This window comes from Peromyscus eremicus, chromosome 2, assembly GCF_949786415.1.
Source record: "Peromyscus eremicus chromosome 2, PerEre_H2_v1, whole genome shotgun sequence".
In the NCBI taxonomy this organism is placed as follows: Eukaryota; Metazoa; Chordata; class Mammalia; order Rodentia; family Cricetidae; genus Peromyscus; species Peromyscus eremicus.
The window spans coordinates 54,241,599-54,265,092 of NC_081417.1; the positions used below are offsets into that span (position 1 = coordinate 54,241,599).

The 23,494-nt window shown below is 40.7% G+C and overlaps 1 protein-coding gene across 1 annotated transcript in view; it reads left to right on the forward strand.

The window, feature by feature from the left end:
* Window positions 1–23,494, forward strand: part of Casp8ap2 (caspase 8 associated protein 2) — a 44,386-nt gene that overhangs the window by 8,983 nt on the left and 11,909 nt on the right. The window contains exons 2-7 of the mRNA XM_059254074.1: window positions 6,267–6,349; window positions 10,472–10,540; window positions 11,590–11,690; window positions 12,475–12,549; window positions 14,877–14,992; window positions 20,477–22,668. Coding sequence (XP_059110057.1) covers window positions 6,295–6,349; window positions 10,472–10,540; window positions 11,590–11,690; window positions 12,475–12,549; window positions 14,877–14,992; window positions 20,477–22,668 — 2,608 coding nt within the window. The 5' untranslated portion in view covers window positions 6,267–6,294. The remainder of the gene's footprint in view (window positions 1–6,266; window positions 6,350–10,471; window positions 10,541–11,589; window positions 11,691–12,474; window positions 12,550–14,876; window positions 14,993–20,476; window positions 22,669–23,494) is intronic.

Below are 23,494 nucleotides of genomic sequence, written 5' to 3' on the forward strand. Positions count from 1 at the left end.
TACAGTACAGTCTGTGGGTCCATCCTGTAGCTTTTTAGAAGATCTCGATCAGTGGTTCTCATAAAGCTGAGACCCTCCTGTTGTGGTGTCCCCAAATCAGAGAATTACTTTCATTGCTATTTCATCACTAATTTTGCTACTTTTAGGAATTGTAATGTAAATATATGTGCTTTCCAGTGGTCTTAGGTGACCTCTGCCAAAGGGTTGCTTGGCCTCCAAGGGGTTGAGACCCATAAGTTGAGAACTACTGATCTAGATGTTCCTGCAGGTAAAACAAAAGTTAGACACAGGGAATTTTAGAGGACTTTTTTCTTGTTTACAGACTAACTAACTGAAGTATGGTATTGTAATTAAGAGTTCCTCCAGGGCCACTTTGTATTATTTTCTAGAGGATATTTAGGCCATGCATGGATCAGGAAAAAGACTAAGGCTCTCCTCCTAAGCATTTGACTGTCTAGCTCGCTCCACTTGTCCAGTACACAAGCTAATGGGGAACTTGAAGGAATATTGAAGGATTTCATCCCCATCTGTAAAGTGAAAAAAAGATTGGAAGAGACTGATGGAGGTTTGCCTAATCTTCCTCCTGTCTTTACCCAGCATCCAGAGAGGACATCTAGCCAGTTGAAGGAGTGGTCAGCAGGGCCCAGACACCCTGAGACTGGGTCCAGTATGGGACTGATTCATGCTTCCCATGCCTTCAGTTCCAGTCCTCACCAGTTACTACTTCTACTCCAGGTGTCATTGTTGAGAGACAGACCCTAACTTCCTCCAAGCCTCCTGTAGGACAGAATGAGGTGAAGAACATGCTAGTTGAATTCCACCTCAGCCTTGACAGGATGACTGACAGAGGGTCTGGTGAGATGACTCAGGCAGTGGGCTTGCCCCACAAACTTGACAGCCAAGTTTAAATACTCAGAACTCACATAAAAGTTGGATACAGAGCTGAGTGGTGGTGGTACACACCTTTAACCCCAGCACTTGGGAGGCAGAGGCAGGCAGAGTTTGAGCTTGATCTACAGAGCGAGTTCCAGAACAGCCAGACTACACAGAGAAACCCTGTCTTGAGCCCCCCCCCCAAAAAAAAAAACCCTAGATGCAATGGTACAAGCATCTATATTTCCAGTACCCACTATGGGAGGTAAAAACAGTACCTCAAGGGTAGTACTCATGGGTAGTGAGCTTGGCTTAGCAGCAGCAAGGAACTATCTTAGGTAGAAAGGTAATGATAGACATATGGATGTTGTCTTCTGACTGCCACAGGTGTACTGTTGTACACACCCATGTCTGTATACACGAAATGTACACCCATGTGTCACATACAAAATGAAATTTGAAAAAAAGAAAAGATTGGTTGTCAAGGAAGAACAGAAGCAGGAACCTTTACACATTGTTGGTAGAAATGTAACTAGTGTAGCTACAGTGGAAATCAATATGGAGAGTCCCCCTCAAACTAAAAACTACCATATGATTCAGCTATATCATGACTGGGTATAGACCCTGTCTTAGAGTTTTTATTGCTGTGAAGAGCACCATGACCATGGCAACTCTTAAAGAGAAAACATTTAATTGGGGTGGCTTACAGTTCAGAGGTTCAGTTCGTTATCATGGTGGGGAGCATGGTGGTGTGCAGGCAGATGTGGTACTGGAATGGCAGCTGAAAGTTACATATTGCAGGCAACAGGAAATCGACTGAGACACTAGGCGGTATCCTGAGCATAGGAAATCTCAAAGCCTGCCCCACAGTGACACACTTCCTCTAACAAGGCCGTGCCCACTCCAACAAAGCCATATGTCCTAATAGTACCACTCGCTATGAGATTATAGGGGCCAATTACATTCAAACTACCCAGACCCAAAGGAGTCAAAGTATGTTTGCTGTAGTACTGTTCACAGTAGCCAAGATAGGAAACCAGCTTAGATACCCGTCAGTAGGTGAATGGATTAAAAAATATATAGCTTGGCTAGATTCTTAGTCTTCTGATACCAGCTACTAAAGAGGCTGAGGTAGGAGATCACAAGTTTAAGGCTTCCTTGGGTTACAGAATGAGTTGGGGGTACTGTAAGTATCAGCAAAGTATGATACACATGTATGAAAATGCTGGAATGAAACCCTAAGTAAAGAAAAGAGTGAAGCAATGGAGTATTACTTAGCTGTAAAAAAACAATGACGTCATAAAATTTATAGGCAAATGGGTGGAACTAGAAAATATCCTGAGTGAAGTAACTCAAGACTCAGAAAGACAAACATAGTGTGTACTCACTTATAAGTGGATACTAGGTGTAAAGCAAAGGATAATCAGACTACAACCCACAGCTCCAGAGAAGCTAGGAAACAAGGAGGACCCTAAGAGGGACCCATGAATCACCTTGGGAAGGGGAAACAGAGGAACTCCCCATGAGTAAACTAGGGGTAGGGGGGCAATAGAGGGGAGGGAATGGGGAATGAGAACATGAGGGAACAAGATGGTCGAGCTGGGGGAGGGACAGAGTGGGAGAGTAATGAAAGAGATATCTTGATAGAGGGAGACAGTATGGGGTAAGGGGCGTTAGGGAAATTCCCAGGAATTCACAAGGACAACCCCAGATTAGACTACTAGCAATAGTGGTGAGGGTGCCTGAATTGGCCTACTCTGATAATCAGATTGGTGAATACCCTAACTGTCATCATAGAGCCTTCATCCAGTGACTGATGGAAGCAGATGCAGAAATCCACAACCAAGCACCAGGCCGAGCTCCAGGAGTCCAGTCGAAGAGAAGGAAGAGGGATTATATGAGCAAAGGGGTGTCAAGATCATGATAGGAAAATCTACAGAGACAACTGAACTAAACTCGTAGGAACTCACGAACTTTAGACTAACAACTGTGGAACCTGCATGGGACCGGACTAGGCCCTTTGCATAGGGAGACAGTTGTGTAGCTTGATCTGTTTGAGGGGCCTCTGGCAGTGGGATCAGGATCCTGGTGCCTGAGCTGGCTTTTTGGAGCCCATTATCTATGGTGGGATGCCTTGCACAGCGGGAGGGGCTTGGACCTGGCTCAACTGAATGTACCAGGCTTTGCTGACTCCCCATGGAAGGCCTTACCCTTTTGGAGGAGGGAGTGGGAGGAGGGATGAGAGGGGGATCTATGGTTGATATGTGAAATGAATAAAAAAATTAAAAAAAAAAAAAGAGTGAAGATGATTGCAGTCCATAGCTCCTGGGCAGCCATAGGTACATTCTAAAAGATAAGAATAGAAAAAAAGAGTCTGGGACAGATTCCAAGATGATATGTTAAGACTTAATTGACTTAATTTAGAGTGAGTGCTGTAAGAATTAAAAGAGTGTGTATCCGAAGTATGATGATGGAAGTGAAATAGGGTAAATTCTGGATGTAGGTAGCAATTGCTCCTTAACTTAGGTGAAGTCACAGTTCCATAAGGCCATTCTAAGTTAGAGTGTAGCCTAACCTGAATATGTATTTGTATACATCTGCACAGGAGACCCCCACAGTGAATTTCTGTGAGCAGTGTGTTTTTATTATTCACATACCTTTTTGCCAACATCTGGAAGTTGAAGAGTGGCTACCCAGGCATTGAGGCAGTTCCTAATCATCTGGGTTTTGATCCAGTTTGTGACCATATGTATTAAATGTCAACAAATGTTTACAAGGAAAGCACATTAGAGACTTACTGCCTAGGATGGGGGTCTTGTGGTCATATACAGGCTTTGTCTGATACAGGTGTTTGGCATAAGCCAGATTGTGAGAACACTTTAGTTCTGGTAGGCTGCTTTTTATCTGTTCTGAATGGTAGAAGCCTTCCTGAAACCCTCCCAAACTCTAGCCAAGGTGTCCATCTCTCTCCCTCCCCTCTCAAGCAAGGTCCCACTGTAGCCTTGGCTGGCCTGTAACTGACAAAGATCCACCTGCCTCTGCCTTCAAGCCTGGCTGCCAGTACTTCCCTAGACACACAGCACCTCTTTAATTCATTTGCTTTTCCTTTGTTACCACTGAACTTCAACTTTTAAAAACAATTTTAAAAGCTTATTTATTACTGAGTGGTGGTGGTGCATGCCTTTAACCCCTGCACTCAGGAGGCAGAGGCAGGCTGATGTCTGAGGCCAGCCTCGTCTATAGAGTCAGTTCCAGGACAGCCAGGACCACACAGAGAAACCCTGTCTCAGAAAAACAAAACATCAACAAGAAAATATTTATTTATTTTGAGGTAGTCTTGCCATGTAGCCCAGACTGACCTGGGACTTTCTATGTGTACCAGAATGGCTTCAGACCTCAGTCTCAGCCTCCACAATGCTCAGATTGCAGGTTCGTGGCACCATGCCTAGCTCTAAACACAGTACACACACACATGTACAGTGGAGTTGAGTTTTTCTTTGCACCATGTGGGTCCTGGGGAGTTAAACGCAGTCATCAGGATTGGCAGCAAGCATCTTTGCTAACTGAGCCAATTCACTAGCCCTCTAAAAGCAATTAAAAAAGAAAAAAGTCTGGGTTTTCATGTTGCCAAGCCTAATGACTGCAGTTCACCCCGTAGGACCCACATGATGGAAAGGGAGAATAGAATAGATAGGATCGAGAACATTGTCCTCTGACCTCCATGCACCATGGCACATATGAACAACCCTCTAATAGATAAAGGTTTTTTTAAAAGTGCCTTCTACCAGTTTTTCTAGTGATTATTTTAAAGTTTTTCCTGTTCATATGTACATGTGCGTTTGTGTCTTTTTTTTTTTTTTTTTTTTCTTTTTTTTTTTTTGGTTTTTTCGAGACAGGGTTTCTCTGTGTAGCTTTGCGCCTTTCCTGGAACTCACTTGGTAGCCCAGGCTGGCCTCGAACTCACAGAGATCCGCCTGGCTCTGCCTCCCGAGTGCTGGGATTAAAGGCGTGCGCCACCACCGCCCGGCGTCTTTTTCTTTTTTAAAAAATCACATATATATACATATTTTGTGTGTGTATGTTTGTGATGTGAGTGCAAGCATGTTAATGAGCACATACAGGACAGAGAACAACTTGATAGAGTTGGTTCTCTTGCCTTTACATGGGTTCTTGGGATTGAACTTGAATCATTAGGCTTGCACAAGTGCGTTACCTGATGAGTGTGTTTTTCTTTTTTTATTTATTTTTATTTTATTTTATGTGCATTGGTGTTTTTTTTTTTTTTTTTTTGCTATGGGTGTTGGGTCCCCTGGAGCTGGAATTACAGACAGTTGTGAGCTGCCATGTGGGTGCTAGGAATTGAACCTGGGTCCTCTGGAAGAGCAGTTAGTGCTCTTAACCACTAAGCCATCTCTCTAGCCCCTTGAGTATGTATTTCTTTCTTACTTATTTTTGTGTTACTAACAATTGAGTCTAGGGCTTCATACATGCTTGCAAATGCTCCACCATTGAACCATACCCCAGCTTACATGCTTTTTTATTTTTCACTGTTTTATTTATTATTGTTGAATTTGTATGTATGGTGTTTGTGTGAGGGCAGACATGTGCGTACCGTAATGCGCTCATGGAGGTGAGAGGGCAGCTTGCCGAAATTGGTTCTTTTTCCACCATGGGTTCTGAGGATTGACACCACCCCCACCCCCGCCACCCCCAGCTGAGGACCGAACCCAGGGTCTTGTGTTTGCTAGGCAAGTGCTCTACCACTGAGCTAAGTCCCCAACCCCGAGGTCGATCTTAAGTTGTCAGGCTTTTCCCTGTGGAGTCAGTGGTGATAGTGTTTGTATTTCTTGTTATGTGTATATGTATTTGTTTGTAGTGCAAAAGTTAATTTGTATTTTGAGATTTTTTCCCCCCCTGTAATGATAGGGATCAATTTCAGGGTCTTGTACATACTAGTGTATTTTGGCCTATTACACGAAATTAGTGTAATTTACTTTGTGCATGGCTTATTTATACCTACAAATTTGAGTTTCATTTTAATTTTTTAAATTAATTAATTAATTAATTAATTAATTAATTTATTTATTTATTTATTTATAGGTAGAGTGCTCTGTCTGCATGCATGCCAGAGAAAGCTTCAGTCCCATGTCCTGGGAATTGAACTCAGGACCTTGGGAAGAGCAGCCATTGCTCTTAACCGCTAAGCCATCTACCAGCCCTGAGTTTCATTTTTTAGTTTAGACTTTTGTCCAGAGTATGTTAGGCATTTTTCTCTTTAAATGTATAGGTTTGTTTTTTAGAGAGAGATTGAAGTTATTCAGTGTTCAAATTTGAAAGTTGCCTTGTAAGTTGAAGCTATTCTAATGGTGGGAATCTTTATGCTTAATACCTAGATGGCACCTATGACAAGGATATAGGACCATGGCAGCAGATGATGACAATGGTGATGGAACGGGTTTATTTGATGTCTGTCCTGGTAAGAACTCTTTTTGTCTTTCAGAATTTACTCTTTGTTTCTTTCTAAATTCTGGTACTGAGAATTTAAGAACCAGGGCCTTTCAAATGCTAGGTACATACTCCGTCACAGTAATAGCCCTAACCTCACTTGATCTCAATTATAAAATCACTTATTCTTAGGGGAAATGGACCTCAACTTTTTCTCTCTGTATATAAGTGAATTAACATAGCAAAATACCAGGGACATAGAGAGTACTTCATAAATGTGAACTTTTTGGTTTTTGTTGTCTTGTTTTCGTAGTGCCAAAAAGCAAACACAGGGCCATATACTTGGCTACACAGCACACTGCTCCTTAGCTATATCTGTGCCGTTTTTGTACAGGGGCAGGTAGCTCTCACTATGCTTTGAGATTGGACTGGGACTATAGCCATGTATCACTGAACCTGGCTGACTCTTTCCTTTCCTTTCCTTTCCTTTCCTTTCCTTTCCTTTCCTTTCCTTTCCTTTCCTTTCCTTTCCTTTTTCCTTTCCTTTCCTTTCCTTTCCTTTCCTTTCCTTTCCTTTTTCCTTTCCTTTCCTTTCCTTTCCTTTCCTTTCCTTTCCTTTCTTCTCTCTCTCCTTCGCCCCACTCTCTTGTTAAGATATTTTAAATTTATTTTAACTTTATAAGTGTTTTTGCCTGCATGGATGTATATGTGTCATTTGCATGCCTGGTGACCAAGACACTCGAGGACGTTGGATCCCCTGGAACTGGAGTTACAGATGGTTGTGATCCAACTTGTGGGTGTTGTGAACTAAACCTGGATCTTCTGCATGAGCAGCAAGCCCTCTTAACCACTGAGCTGTCTCTCCAGCCCCTGGCTGATATTTCTTAATCTGTGCTTTTAAGTCTCTAAATGTAATAAAGGTTGCAGTTTTGCTCGTGTGAATGGTCATATTATCTATTGTCATATCCCAAATAGATTTTTGTTACTTTTGAAGTAAGTTTTTGTTGTTGTTGTTTTTTTTTTTAGTTTGTTTTGGTTTGGTTTTGAGACAAGGTTTCTCTGTATAGCCTTGGCTGTCCTGGAACTTGCTCTGTAGACCAGGCTGGCCTTGAACTCAGAGATCCTCCTGCCTCTGCTTCCCAAGTGCTGGGATTTAAAGGCATACACTGCTGCCGCCAGCACTACCTCCACCATCTGGCACAAGACATGGAATAAATAAGCTCATAAAATATAATCTGTTTTGCAGGGGGTTAGGGGTAAGGGGAATCCAGGGCCTCGTGCATGCTAGGCAGACACTGCCAAATGAGCTATATCCCCAACCCTAAACAGAAATATCTTACATATGTCAAATGTAGTGATGTGGGTTTGTAACCCCTGCGCTGTATTTACATCATTTACTCAGACACACACACACATACCCTCCTGAGTCCGTTTAGTATTGCTCAGATGTGTATGTTTAGGGCTGACAATTTGGGATTAGATAATCTGTCGTAGGCTTTGTCTCTAGAAAAGACTCGATTCTCCTGTTCTCAGCAGTCATTGATTTCGTAAAGCTCTTCATCAAGGAGTTGGGTCATGAGAGTTCCCCATCCATGTTGGCATGTCAAAGTTAGTGTCACTTTTCAGGTCTTATTTAGGCAACCATATTTTGAGATTTTATGGGTATGGCTTCCTTGCAGTACATGGCAGACAATTTTAAGCAGCTGTCGTGGTTATCCACTCCCTTCTCTACAGTGTCCCCTGAGTCTTAAATGTAAGGGTTGCATTGCAGGTGTATCACTTGGGGTGGAGGATCTCTTAGTTCGTTCTTTTTTACTTAAAACGTGTTTTCCAAAGTTAATGTTGGTAGACATGGAGGGGCTTCTGTCTGATCAGCATCATAAGGACTCTGGATGGAATAGTTGTAGTTGTTACTTGTTTTTGCTAATGTAGTTTCAACTTGTTACATTGCTATTATTGTTGTATTGTAGGTTATATACTTTTAATCTCAGTACTCAGGAGGCAGAGATAGGCAAATCTCTGAGTTGAAAGCCAGCCTGGTCTACAAAGTAAGTTCTAGGATAGCCAGGGCTACACAGAGAAACCCTATATTGAAAAACCAAGGGGGAAAAAATTAAATCAACAGAAAAATTCAAAATATCTTCATATTTTTTTTAACTTAAATTCACAAATGTTTAAATTTTTGAATAAAACTTTTTTAGGTTTTTTTTTTTTTGTGTGTGTGTGTATGTGTGTGTGAGTGTTTTGTCTACATATGTCTGTGCATCTTGGACATACCTGGTGCCCTTGAAGCCAGAAGAGGGGGTCAGTTCCCCTAGAATTGGAATTATGGATGGTTGTGAGCCAGATATGGGTCCTGGGACCTTAACTGTAGTACTATACAAGAGCAAGAAGTGTTCTTAACTGCTGAACTATCTCTCCAACTCCTCACAAATGTTTATCACACTAATTCTATTAATTTTAAAGGAAAAAATGGCATTATTCTTGTTTACTGGGTATAGCTGTCTTTTATTTTTCGTATCACTCTCAAGTCTGTCCACATACCTACTTTTTTCTTACTTTTATTTTTGTGGTATTGGGAATTGAACTCTGGGTCTTGTACTTGCTGGCAAGTGCTCTACTACTGACCTACATCCTAGCCTGCTTGTTTAAATAATGGAAGACCTGGCATACATTCTTGGCCTGTGCTTTTGAATTCCATTTTAATCTTCATTTATATGTGTGCTTTTAGATTACACCTCTTTGCATTATTATTGGTGGTTATTCAAGGAATTTTAATCTTTTAGGTATGGTTACATTTGTCCTCTGTCTTGCTCTTTGTTATGAGTGTTGTATATGACAGTCCAAATATGATGTCTATCTAATTAACCCCAACAATATAATGCTTTAATTTTTACTTTAAACAGTCTTTTTTTTTATTTTTTATTTTTTGGTTTTTCGAGACAGGGTTTCTCCATGTAGTTTTAGTACCTGTCCTATATCTCGTTCTGTAGACCAAGCTGGCCTCAAACTCACAGATATTTGTCTGGCTCTGCCCCCTGAGTGCTGGGATTAAAGGCTATGCCACTGCTGCCCTGCCCTCAACAGTCTTTTTTTTTGTTTTTGTTTTTTCGAGACAGGATTTCTCTGTGTAGCTTTGTGCCTTTTCTGGGACTCACTTGGTAGCCCAGGCTGGCCTCGAACACACAGAGACCCGACTGCCTCTGCCTCCCGAATGCTGGGATTAAAGGTGTGTGCCACTACCGCCCGGCTCAACAGTCTTATCTTAAAGAAATTAAAAGCATTTAGAAGGATAACTTACCATTGCTAATCTTCATTTAGTATTATTATGGTATCATTTTCCCTTTATCTTTTGTTTCTAGACTTCAGTTATATCTTGTATGAGATTTTGACATTATTCTGTAGAACTCTTTAAATATTAATTATTAAGATTTAGTCACATTATTTTATGTGTGTTTTACCTACATGTGTGTATGTGCACTACATGCGTGTTTGGTGTCTGCAGAGGTCAGAAGAGCACTTCAGATCCCCTGCAACTGGAAATACAGATGATTGTGAACCACTATGTGGTTGTTGGGAATCGAACCCAGATTATCTGGAAGAGGAGCCAGTGTTCTTAGCTACTGAGCCATTTCTCCAGTCCCTTATAGGATTTTAAAGGATTTCCTCCTTCCCTCTGTTTTACAGATTTGGTTTAAAAAAATTGGGTAATTTATACTAATCAGTAGCACACAGTCAAGCATATCCAGTGATGATGATGATATACTATAATTATTATATGTAGTTTTCTATTTTAGAACTTTCAGTTGGTTCTTTTTTATTTCTGTTGTTGTTTTAGGTCTTATTTGTTTGCTTGGTTGGTTTGTTTTTCAAGAGAGGGGTTTCTCTATGTATCATTGGCTTTCCTGGAACTCACTTTGTAGAGTAGGCTGGCCTTGAACTCACATAGGGTTCCCCTGTTTTGTTCCTTAAGATGATGAGGTCTTCATAAGCCTGGCTGCTGGGATTAAAGGTGTGTGACACCACCACCTGGCCCCTTGTCTGTTTCTTTGAAGCAGAAATAATATAGTGCTTTCCTTGTCCTTCTAAGTAGGAATGGAAAAAACCCCTCAGCTCATAAGCCAGTTTTAACTAGTCTTTGCCATTTTTGCAGCCTCTCCTCTTAAAAATAATGATGAAGGCTCATTGGACATTTATGCTGGGTTGGACAGTGCTGCTTCTGGTATGTAAATTTCATAAAACATCTCATTTTGTTTGGGTGGTTTGCTCTGCTTCTTTTATTGTTATTGACTCTTAGTAACTTACAGCTCTGAAATAATACGCCCTTTCTTTGAGATGATTACACTGAGGTAATTTCTTTCTGGCCTAAAGCTTGATCAGAACATATTAGCACACAGATTTGTTCCTCTAGGAGTCAGGTTTAATTAGGTCTTTGGAAAAACATTTCATACCATTGAAATGGTAACTGGTGCTGTTGAATATACATCCCTGCCTATGTTGTGACAGAGAATACTGTTGCTGTGTCTTCAAATGCATCAGTAAGAATGGCACTGGTGCTGTTGAATATGCATCCCTGCCTATGCTGTGACAGAATGCTGTTGCTGTGAGTGTCTTCAAATGCATCAGTAAGAATGGCACTGGTGCTGTTGAATACGCATCCCTGCCTATGCTGTGACAGAATACTGTTGCTGTGAGTGTCTTCAAATGCATTGGAAGAACGGTAATGGAGTGTCTGGCCACCTGTCCAATTAGAGCTTTTCCACAGGCAGATCTTTCAGTGTTTTGTTTTGTTTTGTTTTGTTTTTTGGGGTTTTGTTTTGTTGGTTTTTGATTTTTCAAGACAAGGCTGTCCTGGCTGTCCTGGAACTCATTCTGTATCCCAGGCTGGCCTTGAACTCACAGAGATCCATCTGCCTCTGCCTCCCAAGTGCTGGGATTAAAGGCGTGCGCCACCATGGCCCGTCTTCTTTCAGTGTTTTGTAATAGAGATAATTACAACACTGGAGTCTTTGAAACAGCCATTTTTATGTAATGTGGCATTCCTGCCATCATCTATGAAATCAGTGTAGGTTGTATGAAATACAGATGAGGAGAAATGTAACCCTTTGAAGTAGGTGCAACTTTAAGAATCATAACACAAAAAAATAATAGTGTGCATGTATAAAATATAAAACAACAAACTATTCTTTATGCTCACTAAAATGTTTTGATAAAACTAATTCACAAAAGAACCCTAACAAATATTTTAATAGAAGTTTTGTTTGTTTTCAGACAGTACTGCTAGATCGTGTGTGTCGTTCAGAAACTGTTTAGATTTGTATGAAGAGATCCTGACTGAAGAGGGAACCGCAAAGGAAGCAACATACAATGACGTATGAGTTGTCACTGTTACTAAGAAGTTAGTTCTGTAGCCCCTGAAGAGAAGGCTGCAGCTTACTATTGAACAAATACTCTGTGTTTAGAGATTAGTTCTTTTTTTTTTCAATTTTTAATGATTTATCTTTATTTTATGTACATTGGTGTTTTGCCTGCGTGTGTGTCTGTGGGAGTGTCAGACCCCCTGGAACTGGAGTTACAGACAGTTGTGGCTGCTAGGAATTGAACCTAGGTCCTCTAGAAGAGCAGCCAGTGCTCTTAACCATTGAGCCATCTCTCCTGCAGCCCCAGGAAGTAGTTCTTAAATTAACAGTATTTAAGGTAGTTTCTGCCTCTGACTTGTTTTTCCAAGAAATGCTATCTGAATATATAAACTTTAGTAAACCATTACTGTAATAGAACAGTTTATTTTTTCATTATTTATGTTAAAGTTGTGTTACATAATGTGTGCTGAGATTTATATGAAACAAATTTCTTTTAACTGTATATTTGAATATTAAGGTTCAGAAGTATAATATGAAGCTTATCATAATGTACTATCAATGGGCTGAACTTTAAAAACTAACAATCTGGGCAGCCTTGGTGGTACTTGCCTATAGTCTAAGTGCTTGGGCGGCTGAGGCAGGAGGATCAAGAGTGAAGCAACCTGGACTACATCTAGAACCTGAGAAACAATGACAACCCAAATAAAAGCAAATGTAATCTGTCTAAATAACCTATAAGTACATCATAGCTAAGGAAGTACAATAATGCTTAAATTAGTCCTTTTGTGTTTTACAGTTGCAGACAGAATATGGGAAATGTCAGCAGCAAATGAAAGAGTTGATGAAAAGGTTTAAGGAAATACAGACACAGGTATCATGGTTATTTCTTCCTTGTTAAACATTTATGTTTGAGTGTGTATGTGTGCACATGAGTGAATGGGTGTGAGTGCACTTGTTTGCACATGGTGTGGAAGCCAGAGATCATCCTTGGGTGTTGTTCCTCAGGCACCGTCTGCCTTGTCTTTTGAGACAGGGTTTCTCACTGGCCTGCGTCTCACCTAGTAGCTAGGCTGCCTGCCTCCCCCAGGGATCCAACTCTGTCCACTTTTCCAGTGCTGAGATTATAAGCATGTACAACTTTTTATACTCAAAATAACTTTTTATGTGAGTTCTGAGGAATCAAATTTACATCCTCATGCCTGTATGCCTAGCTCTTTACTAACTGAGCTATCCTCCCAGGCAGCCTTGTGTTAATGTTTTATTGAAGAACATGAAAACCTGGGATTGATCCCCAGGACAGACAGACCTACAGTCATACATACATGAATGAGTGTGGTCCTAGCTGCTTAGACTGGAGTGGGAGGATCATTTAACCTTGGGGTTGAGGGCCAGCCTGGGCAACATAGTGAGACTGTCTCCTTCTGTCTCCTTTTAAAAGAACTAGAGTTAAAATATTAAAATGTTTTCAGTTCATAAAAAGCTTCTTAAAAGCTTAATATCAAGACTGGATATGTGGCTCAGAGGTTAAGAGCACAGGCTACTCTTCCATAGGACCCCAGTTTAATTCCCAGCAACCACATGGCAGCTCTCAACTTGTCTGTAACTCCAGTTCCAGGAGATCTAGCATGCTCACACAGACATACATGCAAGCAAAACATCAATGCACATAAAAAATAAAAAGGAAGAAAAAAAAGATTGATACCCAGGTTTTGTGCATGCGAGGCAAGTGCGCTACAACTGAAGTATACCCCCAGCCCTATTTTCTTGGTCATTAGCAATTAAGGTCGTAAAGTATCGGCAGCGTATAAAGTTGTTTTCTTTCTATTTGTTAGAGATAGAATCCAAGGCCTGGATCTCTATCATGTGAGCTAAATATTCAGCATCTGACATTATTTCTTTGTGTGTGTGTGTGTGTGTGTGTGTGTGTGTAAAATTACATTTATTCTTTGACAATTTCATACATGTATACAATATACCTTGATCATATCCATCCCTCTCCACTTTGAAAAATATTTTTTGTGAATTTGCTATTTAATTATTTGATTATGAAAGTTATAGGAAAACTTACTCAAAGTTAAATGACATTGACATACATGCTCTGGATGAATTAATAATTGAGTGGTAATTTTAGAAGTGGCTGGATTAAAAGAGGATAGTTCTCTTTTGTTTGAGATGGTCTTACTGTGTAGCCCTGGTTGACCTGGAACTTCCTATGCAGATCAGTCTGTCTCTGAATTCAGAAATCTGCCTGTTTCTGCCTCCCAAGTGCTTGCATTAAAAGCATGTAACACCACACTCAGCTAAAAGAGAATAGTTTTGAGGAACAAAGATTAGAAATTTTTTTTTTTTTTGGTAGAAAAAAATGGGGATTCACAGTTGTCAGATAGTCCGTTTTGTGATTGTGCTGCAAAAATAAAGAATGTGACAGTGGTCTATCTACTTTTTTGTAAACTTGTTTTCTTGATTCTCTTTTCCCTGAAAGAACCAGCTCTAGATTCTGTTTTCATTTACTTGAAAACTAACACATCTTTGCATGGTTAGCTTGTTCAATAGGGTAATGCTTAGCATTTCTTAGTGGGTTTTTTGTTTGTTTGTTTGTTTTAAGACATGGTCTCACAATGTACCCTGGCTGGCCTGGAGCTTGCTATGTGGACCAGGCTGGCTTCCAACTTGCAGAGAATCTTCCTGCCTCTGCCTTCTGAGTGCTGGGACTGAAGGTGTACACCACCACACCTAGCAGATCATGTTTTAGTTATAAAAACTAAGTAGTTACTAAAACTAAACTTCAGTCTAATGGTCCAGGTAGAACTTGCTGTCCTGTGTTACTGCTTTTACAGTCCGATGCTTGTCTGAAGTATTTCCTATCAGGTGGGCCTTTTCTGATGTTAATTATCGTCTCAGAATCTCAGCTTCTGCATCCAAGCAATAGGAAACCTGAGATAAAATGTATAATGCCTAGCATTAGTTAGTATTCAACAATTAGTAGAAAGCTGGACACGGTGACATATACCAGTAATACACCCCCACACGTTGGAGGCTGAGGCAGGAGGATCATGAGAGTTCAAGGTTATCATGATATGTACAGGCAAGCTTTATCTTAAAAAACCCCACCCCACAACAACTAGTTATTATAAGTAGCACTATTGACAATTCTGTATATTTTTGTCTGTTAATAGATCTTATTAATCTGTGTCTTAGAACTTGAACTTAAAAAATGAAAACCAGTCTCTTAAGAAGAATATCTCCGCACTGATCAAAACTGCCAGAGTGGAGATAAACCGTAAGGATGAAGAGATAAATCATCTTCACCAAAGGTATCACCATGGATGTCATCTGTCACCTTTCACATGAAGTATGATTTTATTTTCAGTCAAAGGAGGAAATATGTATTTCATTAAATAGTTACAATTCTAATATAAATGGCAAATACTCTGCTAATGGTTTATAATGATAACTATGGTTACTGATGGAACATTGCCACACACTTCCAAATACATAGTTTTCTAAATCACTGGGCTCTTACTCTAGTACTGCTTAGCACAGAAATTCACTGTGTGTTTCCTGAGTTCTGCTGGTCACACCTGATACTGAGACAGGAGAGCAGGGCTGGGGAAGTAGCTCAGGTCCAGTGAAGCATATGCCCAGACCACCTAGAAGGCAGAAGGCTGAGCAAGTGAAGGCACTTGAGCCAAGCCTTGACCCGAGACTAACCCGTAAATCCAGATGCTAGGAGAGAACCAATCCCACAAGTGTACTGTGACCTTCACACGTGTGCTGTGTCATGCTTGAGCCCTCCTCCTCCCCAAATAAGTAAACAAATTAATGTAAATTTTAAAATGACAAGAAAGAAAGGAGAAATATACACTTAACCTTTTGTTAGTAAATAATTCCTCTTAAGTGGTTTGTTGTTGTTAATTTTTCTTACTCTTCAATTCAGGGTGACGTTTTGGTCCAGGGGAGTTCATATCTATACGCCTACCCCATCAACCCCATAGACAGAATTGAAAGAATTGCTTACTTGCTGCTGCCATTTCTTCCCTTTCTGTTGTGTTTTGTTTTGTGTTTAAGGATGGACAGGGTGTCACCACATAGTTAAGGCTGGTTTTGAATTTGTTGTTCATCCCCCATCTCATCCTCCTGAGGCATGCATTACCACACCTTGTTTCAAATTCTGCTTTTGTAATGTGGGTTTGTTGTTGTTGCTTTGATTTTGGGTGGTGTGGAAAGTTGAACCCAGAGTATTGTGGGCTATGCAAGTTTTGGCTTTACCACTGAGCCCTTGGCACTTTTTTTTTTTAAAATCTCGTGTGTGTGTGTGTGTGTGTGTGTGTGTGTGTGTGTGTGTGTGTATACACACACGTGTACACAAGCTTTCCTTCTATCATGTTAGGTTCCAAACATTAAATTCAGGTTAACAAGTACCATCACCCACTGAGCCATCTTGCCAGCCCTTTGCACTTATTGAGCCCAGTCCTATTTTGCTTCCACTGGTCTACCAAAGCAGTTGTCATTTTGATCATCAGTCACTTCCACTAAATCCATCAAACAGTTTCTGACTGTCGGTTTAACTTGTTTTCTTGTGTGTTGTTTAACTCTGTTACCCTCCTGCTTTGAAGCAGCAGTCTCTCCCTATAATTACATTAGTAATATGATGATTTTTAATTACCTTCCTGGGTTCATTTTTCTGTCTTGGCTGTTACTTTGGGTCTCTCAAATATCAAGCCTTTGTCCTTTTTTTCTCTCTCTTTTAAATTTATTTTATTTGTTTGTGTGCTTGCCGGTGCCCATGGATGCCGGAAGGAACATCAGATCCACTTGGAGCTGGAGTTTCAGATGTTTGTGAGCTACCCAATCTTGGTACTGAGATTTGAACTCCGGTCCTCAAATAGAGCAGTAATGTGTTCTTAACCAATGTGCTGTCTCTGTAGTCTACCTGCTGCATTCTTTTCTTTTTCAGTTTCTTCAGAAGAACAATCTCATACATGCTAGGCCAATTTAATTTGTGTGTGTGTACTTTATATCTACATGAGTCTTTAAAGGGCCTTCAAAATTTATCCAAAAAGTTTGTTATGAAGCTTTTTCCATTGTTCTCTAGCTTAGTAGAAAACAATGTCATTTATTCAGTTAGTGTAAGCCAGACTTGTAGGAAGTGGGTGGCATTTAGCTTAGTGCTGACGTTAGAGTCCTTGAGAGAAGTTGCTGTTAACACCAGACTGGCAAACTAGAACACATCATCACTCTGCTTGTGATGCTTCCCTCTCAACCACTCCTCAAAGCCACCACTTGATGCTTATGTTCCGTGGTCTGGCACTGTGTTTATTTCTCTTCATTTATTCAGATGCTGTAGCCTGCCTACTCCCATGCAAACCAGTAGTAATGTCAGTGGCTTTTGACTGCCCTTGGGATAAAAGGTCAAATATCTTAACTTGTCCTCCAGTCCCTCATAGTACAGGCCCAACTACTTCTCAGGCCAGCTTACCTCTGCATGGGTACCACGGCTCTGGTGTTCTTTCAGTTCCTTCAGGTACCCCAAGGTCTGCCTTTGTGTGTGTCCTTTTTCTGCTTTGTGGAATGGCTTGTCCCTTTGTCCTCTGGTTTTGGCATATCCATCTTGTTTTTGTTGTTTGTTTGTTTTTAATTTTATGTGTATGAGTGTTTTGTCTGTCTGTATATATGTATACCATGTGTGTGCCTGGTGCCTGTAGAGGCCAGAAGAAAGTGTCAGATCCCTGGGACTGGAGTTACAGATGGTTGTGATCACCGTTCTCAATCTAGAGGAATTGAGCCCAGATCCTCTGGAAGAGTAGCCAGTGCTCTTAACCATTAAGCCCCCTCTCCAGCCCCTAATTAACCATCTTTCTGGCTGGAGATACTTATCTGGTCTCTGTGTCTAAGTTAGACTTCTTTTGTAGGTTTATTTATACCTGCAGTTCTTCAAATTATGAATGAGATTCCTTGGTTTCTGTCTTTTGCTTTTACTACAGTGGAAGTTTCATGAAGTAGGGATGTGTTTGCTTGGTCTGAGCATTTTCCCAGTTACTCTCATGTTATCTGGCGTAAAGACTGCCATTGTGTGGACCATTTTGCCTTATTTAGGTCTTTAGAAAGTAAAGGCAGATGTTTATGTATTTATTGACCTATGTCATTCCCAGTGTACCTTGTATTGACATTGGTTCCTGAATTGTTGGAGAAGTTGTTTGGGTTTTTTTGTTGTTGGTGGTGGTGGTGGTGGTGATGGTGGTGGTGGTTTGCTTGTATGTAGCTTTGATTTGGAACTCTGTTATAGACCAGGTTATCCTAGAATTCATAGAGACCCTTCTCCCTCTAACTCTCAAGGGCTGGGATTAAAAAAAGAGTATGCCACCATGCCCAGCTTGAAAAGGTGTGTGTGTGTGTGTGTGTGTAAAACCTTATTAATTGGTTTTATGTGGCTATGTATTATTTAATAAATATTCTACCAACTTTTTTCACTGTGAACTAGTATTATAATAGTAACTAGTTAGCATGTAGTTGAAATTTAACATTTACTGAAGCAAAATTGAAATATTAACATGGCTAAAGTAAACAGAAAAATTAAACATGTGAATACTGAAAAATGTACAATGTAAAAGTATATATAAAGGTAAAACTTTGAGGGCTTTTAAAATGGCCCATCTGATAAAGGAGCTTGCAGCCAAGCCAGATGTCGTGAGGCTCATCTTTGAAATCCTCATGGTGCAGAGAACCAACTCCCACCTGTTTTCCTGTGACCTTGACTTGTGTGTGTGTGTGCCCATACACACATACACCCAGGAATGAACACACAAAAACAAGTAAATATGATTAAATCAAAACTTTTAATGGTAGTACTCTATAGTCTGTACCAGAAGTTGGGACCTGGCACTGTCTTTTAGAAATTTGTGGTTTGATAAGTGGTGGGGTACATTACACATATATACAGCATGTGTTGTATTGGAAAAGTCTCTAGTTCTGTGACTTGCCTTTTGCTCTGTTAGTTGTATCTTTTGTGAAACAGAAGTTCTATCTCTTAGCAAAATGTAGTTGCTTTTTTTGTTGTTGTTGTTTTTGTTTTTTTTTCCCAGAGCTGAGGACCGAACCCAGGGCCTTGTGCTTGCTAGGCAAGCGCTCTACCACTGAGCTAAATTCCCAACCCCAAAATTTAGTTCTAAAGTATTTCCCTTTCATAGTTGCTGCTTATTATCACACTTCCCCAGTTGTCTCAGGTATCTTCTGGTAATTGCTTATTTTTCTGATTCCAGGGATTGAACCAGGGCCTCCCACATGTTAGGCAAAAGCTGTACCATCAAGTTACTCCTCTAATACCTAATTGACTGAGTTGAGATCTGTATTGGTTTTCTAATTTAGTGTGTCCAAGTAAGGTTATAGTCTTAGATACTGTGCATCAAGACCTCAGCATGTAAACTTCCTGAAGGTAAAGGGAATAAATAGTACAATTCAAACATAACAGCGTTCTATAAGGTGTACATATTGCTGATGGTTGTGGGTCTCCTAAGTCTTTTTCTTTAGGACACGATCCTCTTATTTCTGAAGTTCTGTTGTGGGTTTTTCTACACAGTGAGTACTGATTAGGAAGAGAGTTTTGAAAAGTCGTGATGTTGAAGTTCATTAAGGTGAAGTTATTACATAAAGATAATATAAGATACCTCCATTTTAAATTTTTAAAAATACTTGACAGTTTCATATGTGTATATAATGAATTTCATTCTCATTCTCCGATCTCTTTCCTCTCCCTCTCCTGCTAAAACTCTTCTTCCAAGAAGTCTTCCTACTTTTATGTCCTGTTCTGTGTGTGAGCAATTCGAGTTAAATTAAGGTTGCCTGCATGAGCATGGCTGGGAGGCTGAGCATAGGCAATTGCTTAGTAGCTATACAACTGGATAAAGTAACATTTTCTCCCCAAACAGCATTAACTGTCAGTGGTCCCTCAGAGAGGGGCTACAAATGATGAAATGTTGATGAGCTCAATCTGTGCAGACCTTCTGCTGGTAACTGCAGTTGCAAATAAAATCTATATTTTATTTTATTTTTTAAAAATTGAAATTCCGTGTGTGTGTGTGTGTGTGTGTGTGTGTGTGTGTGTGTGTGTGTGTGTCTGTCTGTCTGTGTAGGCCAACTTGTGGCTGTTGGCCCTCCCTCCAGTTAGGTGGAGCTTGGGATTGGAGTCCTTGGTTACCAGTCCCCAAGGCAAGCTCTTCTACCAACTGTCATGCTGGCTCACATATTTTGTCACTAAGAAGAACACCAATCCAAGCCATAACAATGGGCCTTTGTCACCCTTCTAAGGAAAGAACCACAGTTCCGTATGTCATCTGCCCCCGATAATGATCTGCCTTATGTCGAGTTTGATCATGTTTCGTCTAGGAAGACTTTCTCTTTATTCAGTCAGGTTATTGAAGGGAAGAAAGTAAGCTCACTTGTCCTAAACGAAGTGTGCTATGCTTACTTGGGAGCTGTGCACCTGTGCGGAGTCCAAAGAGAACTAACTGGCAGTGATGGGATAGAGTTCCTTTAAGCAAAAGCAAACGAGAGAGTTCCTTGTATTGAGAATGGACCCACTTAGTTGGAAACTGATAAATTCTTTGTTTTTAATCCAGTGTTTTCTTGCATGCAAATGCTTTGTCACTGCAGTACGCCCCCAGCCCAAATCGCTTGTTCATACTGGTTTTGCCAGTATCTAGGCCCTTAAATTTGAAAAATATGTCATATGTGACTAAAATGTAGAATACTATTAAGTATCAGTTAACTTTGCTTTTTTGTTAATTCTTGTTTCTTAATAGATTGTCTGAGTTTCCACATTTTCGGAATAACCATAAAACTGCAAGAACAAAAGACTCAAGATCCAGATCTCCCCATTTGGATGATTGTTCAAAGACTGACCACAGACTTAAAAGTGATGTTCATAAAGATGTACATCCTAACACTTCACAGCCAAACCTGGAAGAAGGAGGAAAATCACATTCTGAAGCACAGAATCCTTTGCACTTGCCTACGGGTATTGAGAAACATTGTGCCAACAATGTCTGGTCACGTTCTCATTACCAGGTTGGCGAAGGTAACTCAAACGAGGATAATAGAAGAGGAAAGAATGGCGTTAGACGTAGCCAGTGTAGCAGAGGACCTGACAGAGCACAGAAAGACTTGAATAACAGCTGTAGTGATGGAGAGCCAAGAGACAAAGAGGCTAACGGCAGACTCCAAGGAAACCCTGAGAAACGTGGAAGCAGTGAGACAAAGCCTGAGAGCCAAAGTCCCGAGAGCAAAAGCAGCACTGGTGTGGGGTATAAAAGTGAGCGCAGCGCCTCCTCTTGGGAGAAAGAGACTTCTAGAGAAAGGCCACACACTCGAGTGGAATCTCAAAATGACAAAAATCCAGAGAGACAAAATGGAAAATTACAAAATCTGCACAGGAAAGAGCTTCAGTCTCAAGACAAAGCAGAAAGAAAAGGTGATGTGAAGTTTAAACCAGCAGGAGAGGACCAGGGGCACCGGGGAAGAGTGGATCGGGCGTTGCCTCCTCATTCCAAGAGTGACATGAAATACGGCTTCAGTAAATACCATCCGGAAGAGAGGAGGGGAAGGGAAGATTGCAGAAGAGACAGAGGGGTGAGCAGTCACGGCTTTCAAGACAGAAGACGATCATCTTCTCTTTCGAGCAGCAGAAACAGCAAGCACTCACACTCCAAGGATGTCAGTGTTGCACACCAGTGGGAAAGTACACCTTTCAAATCAGAAAGACATAGGACTGAGGACAGGAGGAAAAGAGAGCGAGAAAACAAAGACGAAAATAGACACGTGAAAAATGACAAAAAATCGCCTACTGAATATTTGCAAAGGACTAATAAAGAAGCTAAGAAAAGCACTACTGATGTAAAGAGACAGATTGAGCCAAAAAATGGTAAATGTGAAGTCTCTAATGATGAGGTTTCTAGAGGAACAGGTAATAAAGAGTGTGCAATGAAAGTTGAAAATGGACCAAATGAAGGAAAAAGCAAAGACTTAAAGCTAAGCTTCATGGAAAAATTGAACTTAACTCTTTCTCCTGCTAAAAAGCAGCCTGTTTGTCAAGATAACCAGCATCAAATAACTGGTGTGCCCAAGCCCAGTGGCATGTGTAACTCACAGTCCTCGGAGAAGACCGAAACAGTGGCATGTCTTCCTTCTGTCAGTGAACCCAGTACAGAGGAAACCAAATCAGGGTTACCAGAGCCAAAGGAGGCTCTTCCAGCAGCATCTCAACTCAGGATCAGCATTGCAGAAAACAAAACAAAGGAAGAAAATCGACTGTTAGTTAAATCTGTTGAGAATACTATGCCTTGTGAAATGCTTGTTTGTGGCACAGAAATTTCCTTGCCAGCACATGCAGAGATAGAGCAAACAAGACCCTTGCTTCCTTCAGTGGAAGTGGAAGAGACGTGTGGTGGTACGAGGGCCACAGCTTCTGTGGTTATGGATGTTTTACCAGGACATGCTTCTGAAGCCTTGGACGGAGAATTGGACACCAAAGGACATAATGATTTGAATTGTTGTGATATTTCTGAAGGTGTAAAAAGGAAGGTGGTTCTTTCACCAAAAGCAGCTGTGGCCAGTGAGAGCCTTCTGCAGCCTTTGGTTGAAGAACCTGGCATTGCACTAGTAAACTGTTTGGGAGACAATAATCCTAAACTTGAATCTTCTCTTGAAGATACACCTATGGTTGAGAATAAATCTTGTCCTTTGGATCCTTATTTACCTAAAGAGACTTTTGTACCTTCACCACAGAAGACTGAGTTGGTTGACCACAAAATAGAAACTGGAGACTCAAACTCAGTGTATCAAGATGATGATAACTCAGTTTTGAGCATTGACTTTAGTCATCTGAGACCTATTCCAGAAGCCATCAGCCCTTTAAATAGTCCAGTGAGACCTGTAGCAAAAGTTCTTAGTGTGGAGAGCCCTTGTGTAATTCCCCAGTTTGATAACCGTCATAAAGGTAATAGTTTATATTATCTTCTATAAGTTGTCCTTTTGTCACAGTGTAGACTATATAAACAAAATAGGTGCTTTGGGGACTTACAAAAACTATTCATTTCTATTGTGTGATTGTGTGTATGTGTAAGGGGTTTGTGTGTGCCAAGGAATGCTTGTGGAGATCAGAGGACAACCATGGAGTTGGTACTCTAGCGCACCTTTATATGGGGTCTAAGGGTTGAACTAAGACCACTAAGGTTGTGTGGCAAGAACCTTTATTCTAGTTCCCCCCCCCCCCCCCCCCCAGTTTTTAGATTTCTGCGTATGTATAAATGCCTGCATGTGTGTATGTGCGCCAATTGTGTGCCTGGTGCCTATGGAGGCCAGAAGAGGGCACTGGATCTCCTGGAACTGGAGTTAGAGGCAGCTGTGAGTTGCCGTATGGGTGCTAAGAAGTAAATCCTGGTCCTCTTCAAGAGCATTAAGTCCCCTTAACTACTGAGCCACTTCTCCAGCTCCTGTGCCATCTTTTCTGATAACAAAAAAAAATCATTATTCAAATATTAATTAGAAGTGTACACTGAGGGGCTGGAAAGATGGTTCAGCTGTTAAGAGTACTGGTTGCTCTTGCAGAGGACCTAGGTTCAATTCCCAGCACCCACATGGCAGCTCACAACTGTCTGTAACTCATTCCAGGAGATCCAACACTCACACAGACATATATACAGGCAAAACACCAATGTACATAAAATAAAAATAAGTTTTTTAATTGTTATTATTAATTAATTTATTTATTTTGAAGCATAAGTATTTATTTGTAACAAAGGAGTTTGTATGGTGTTGAAAAT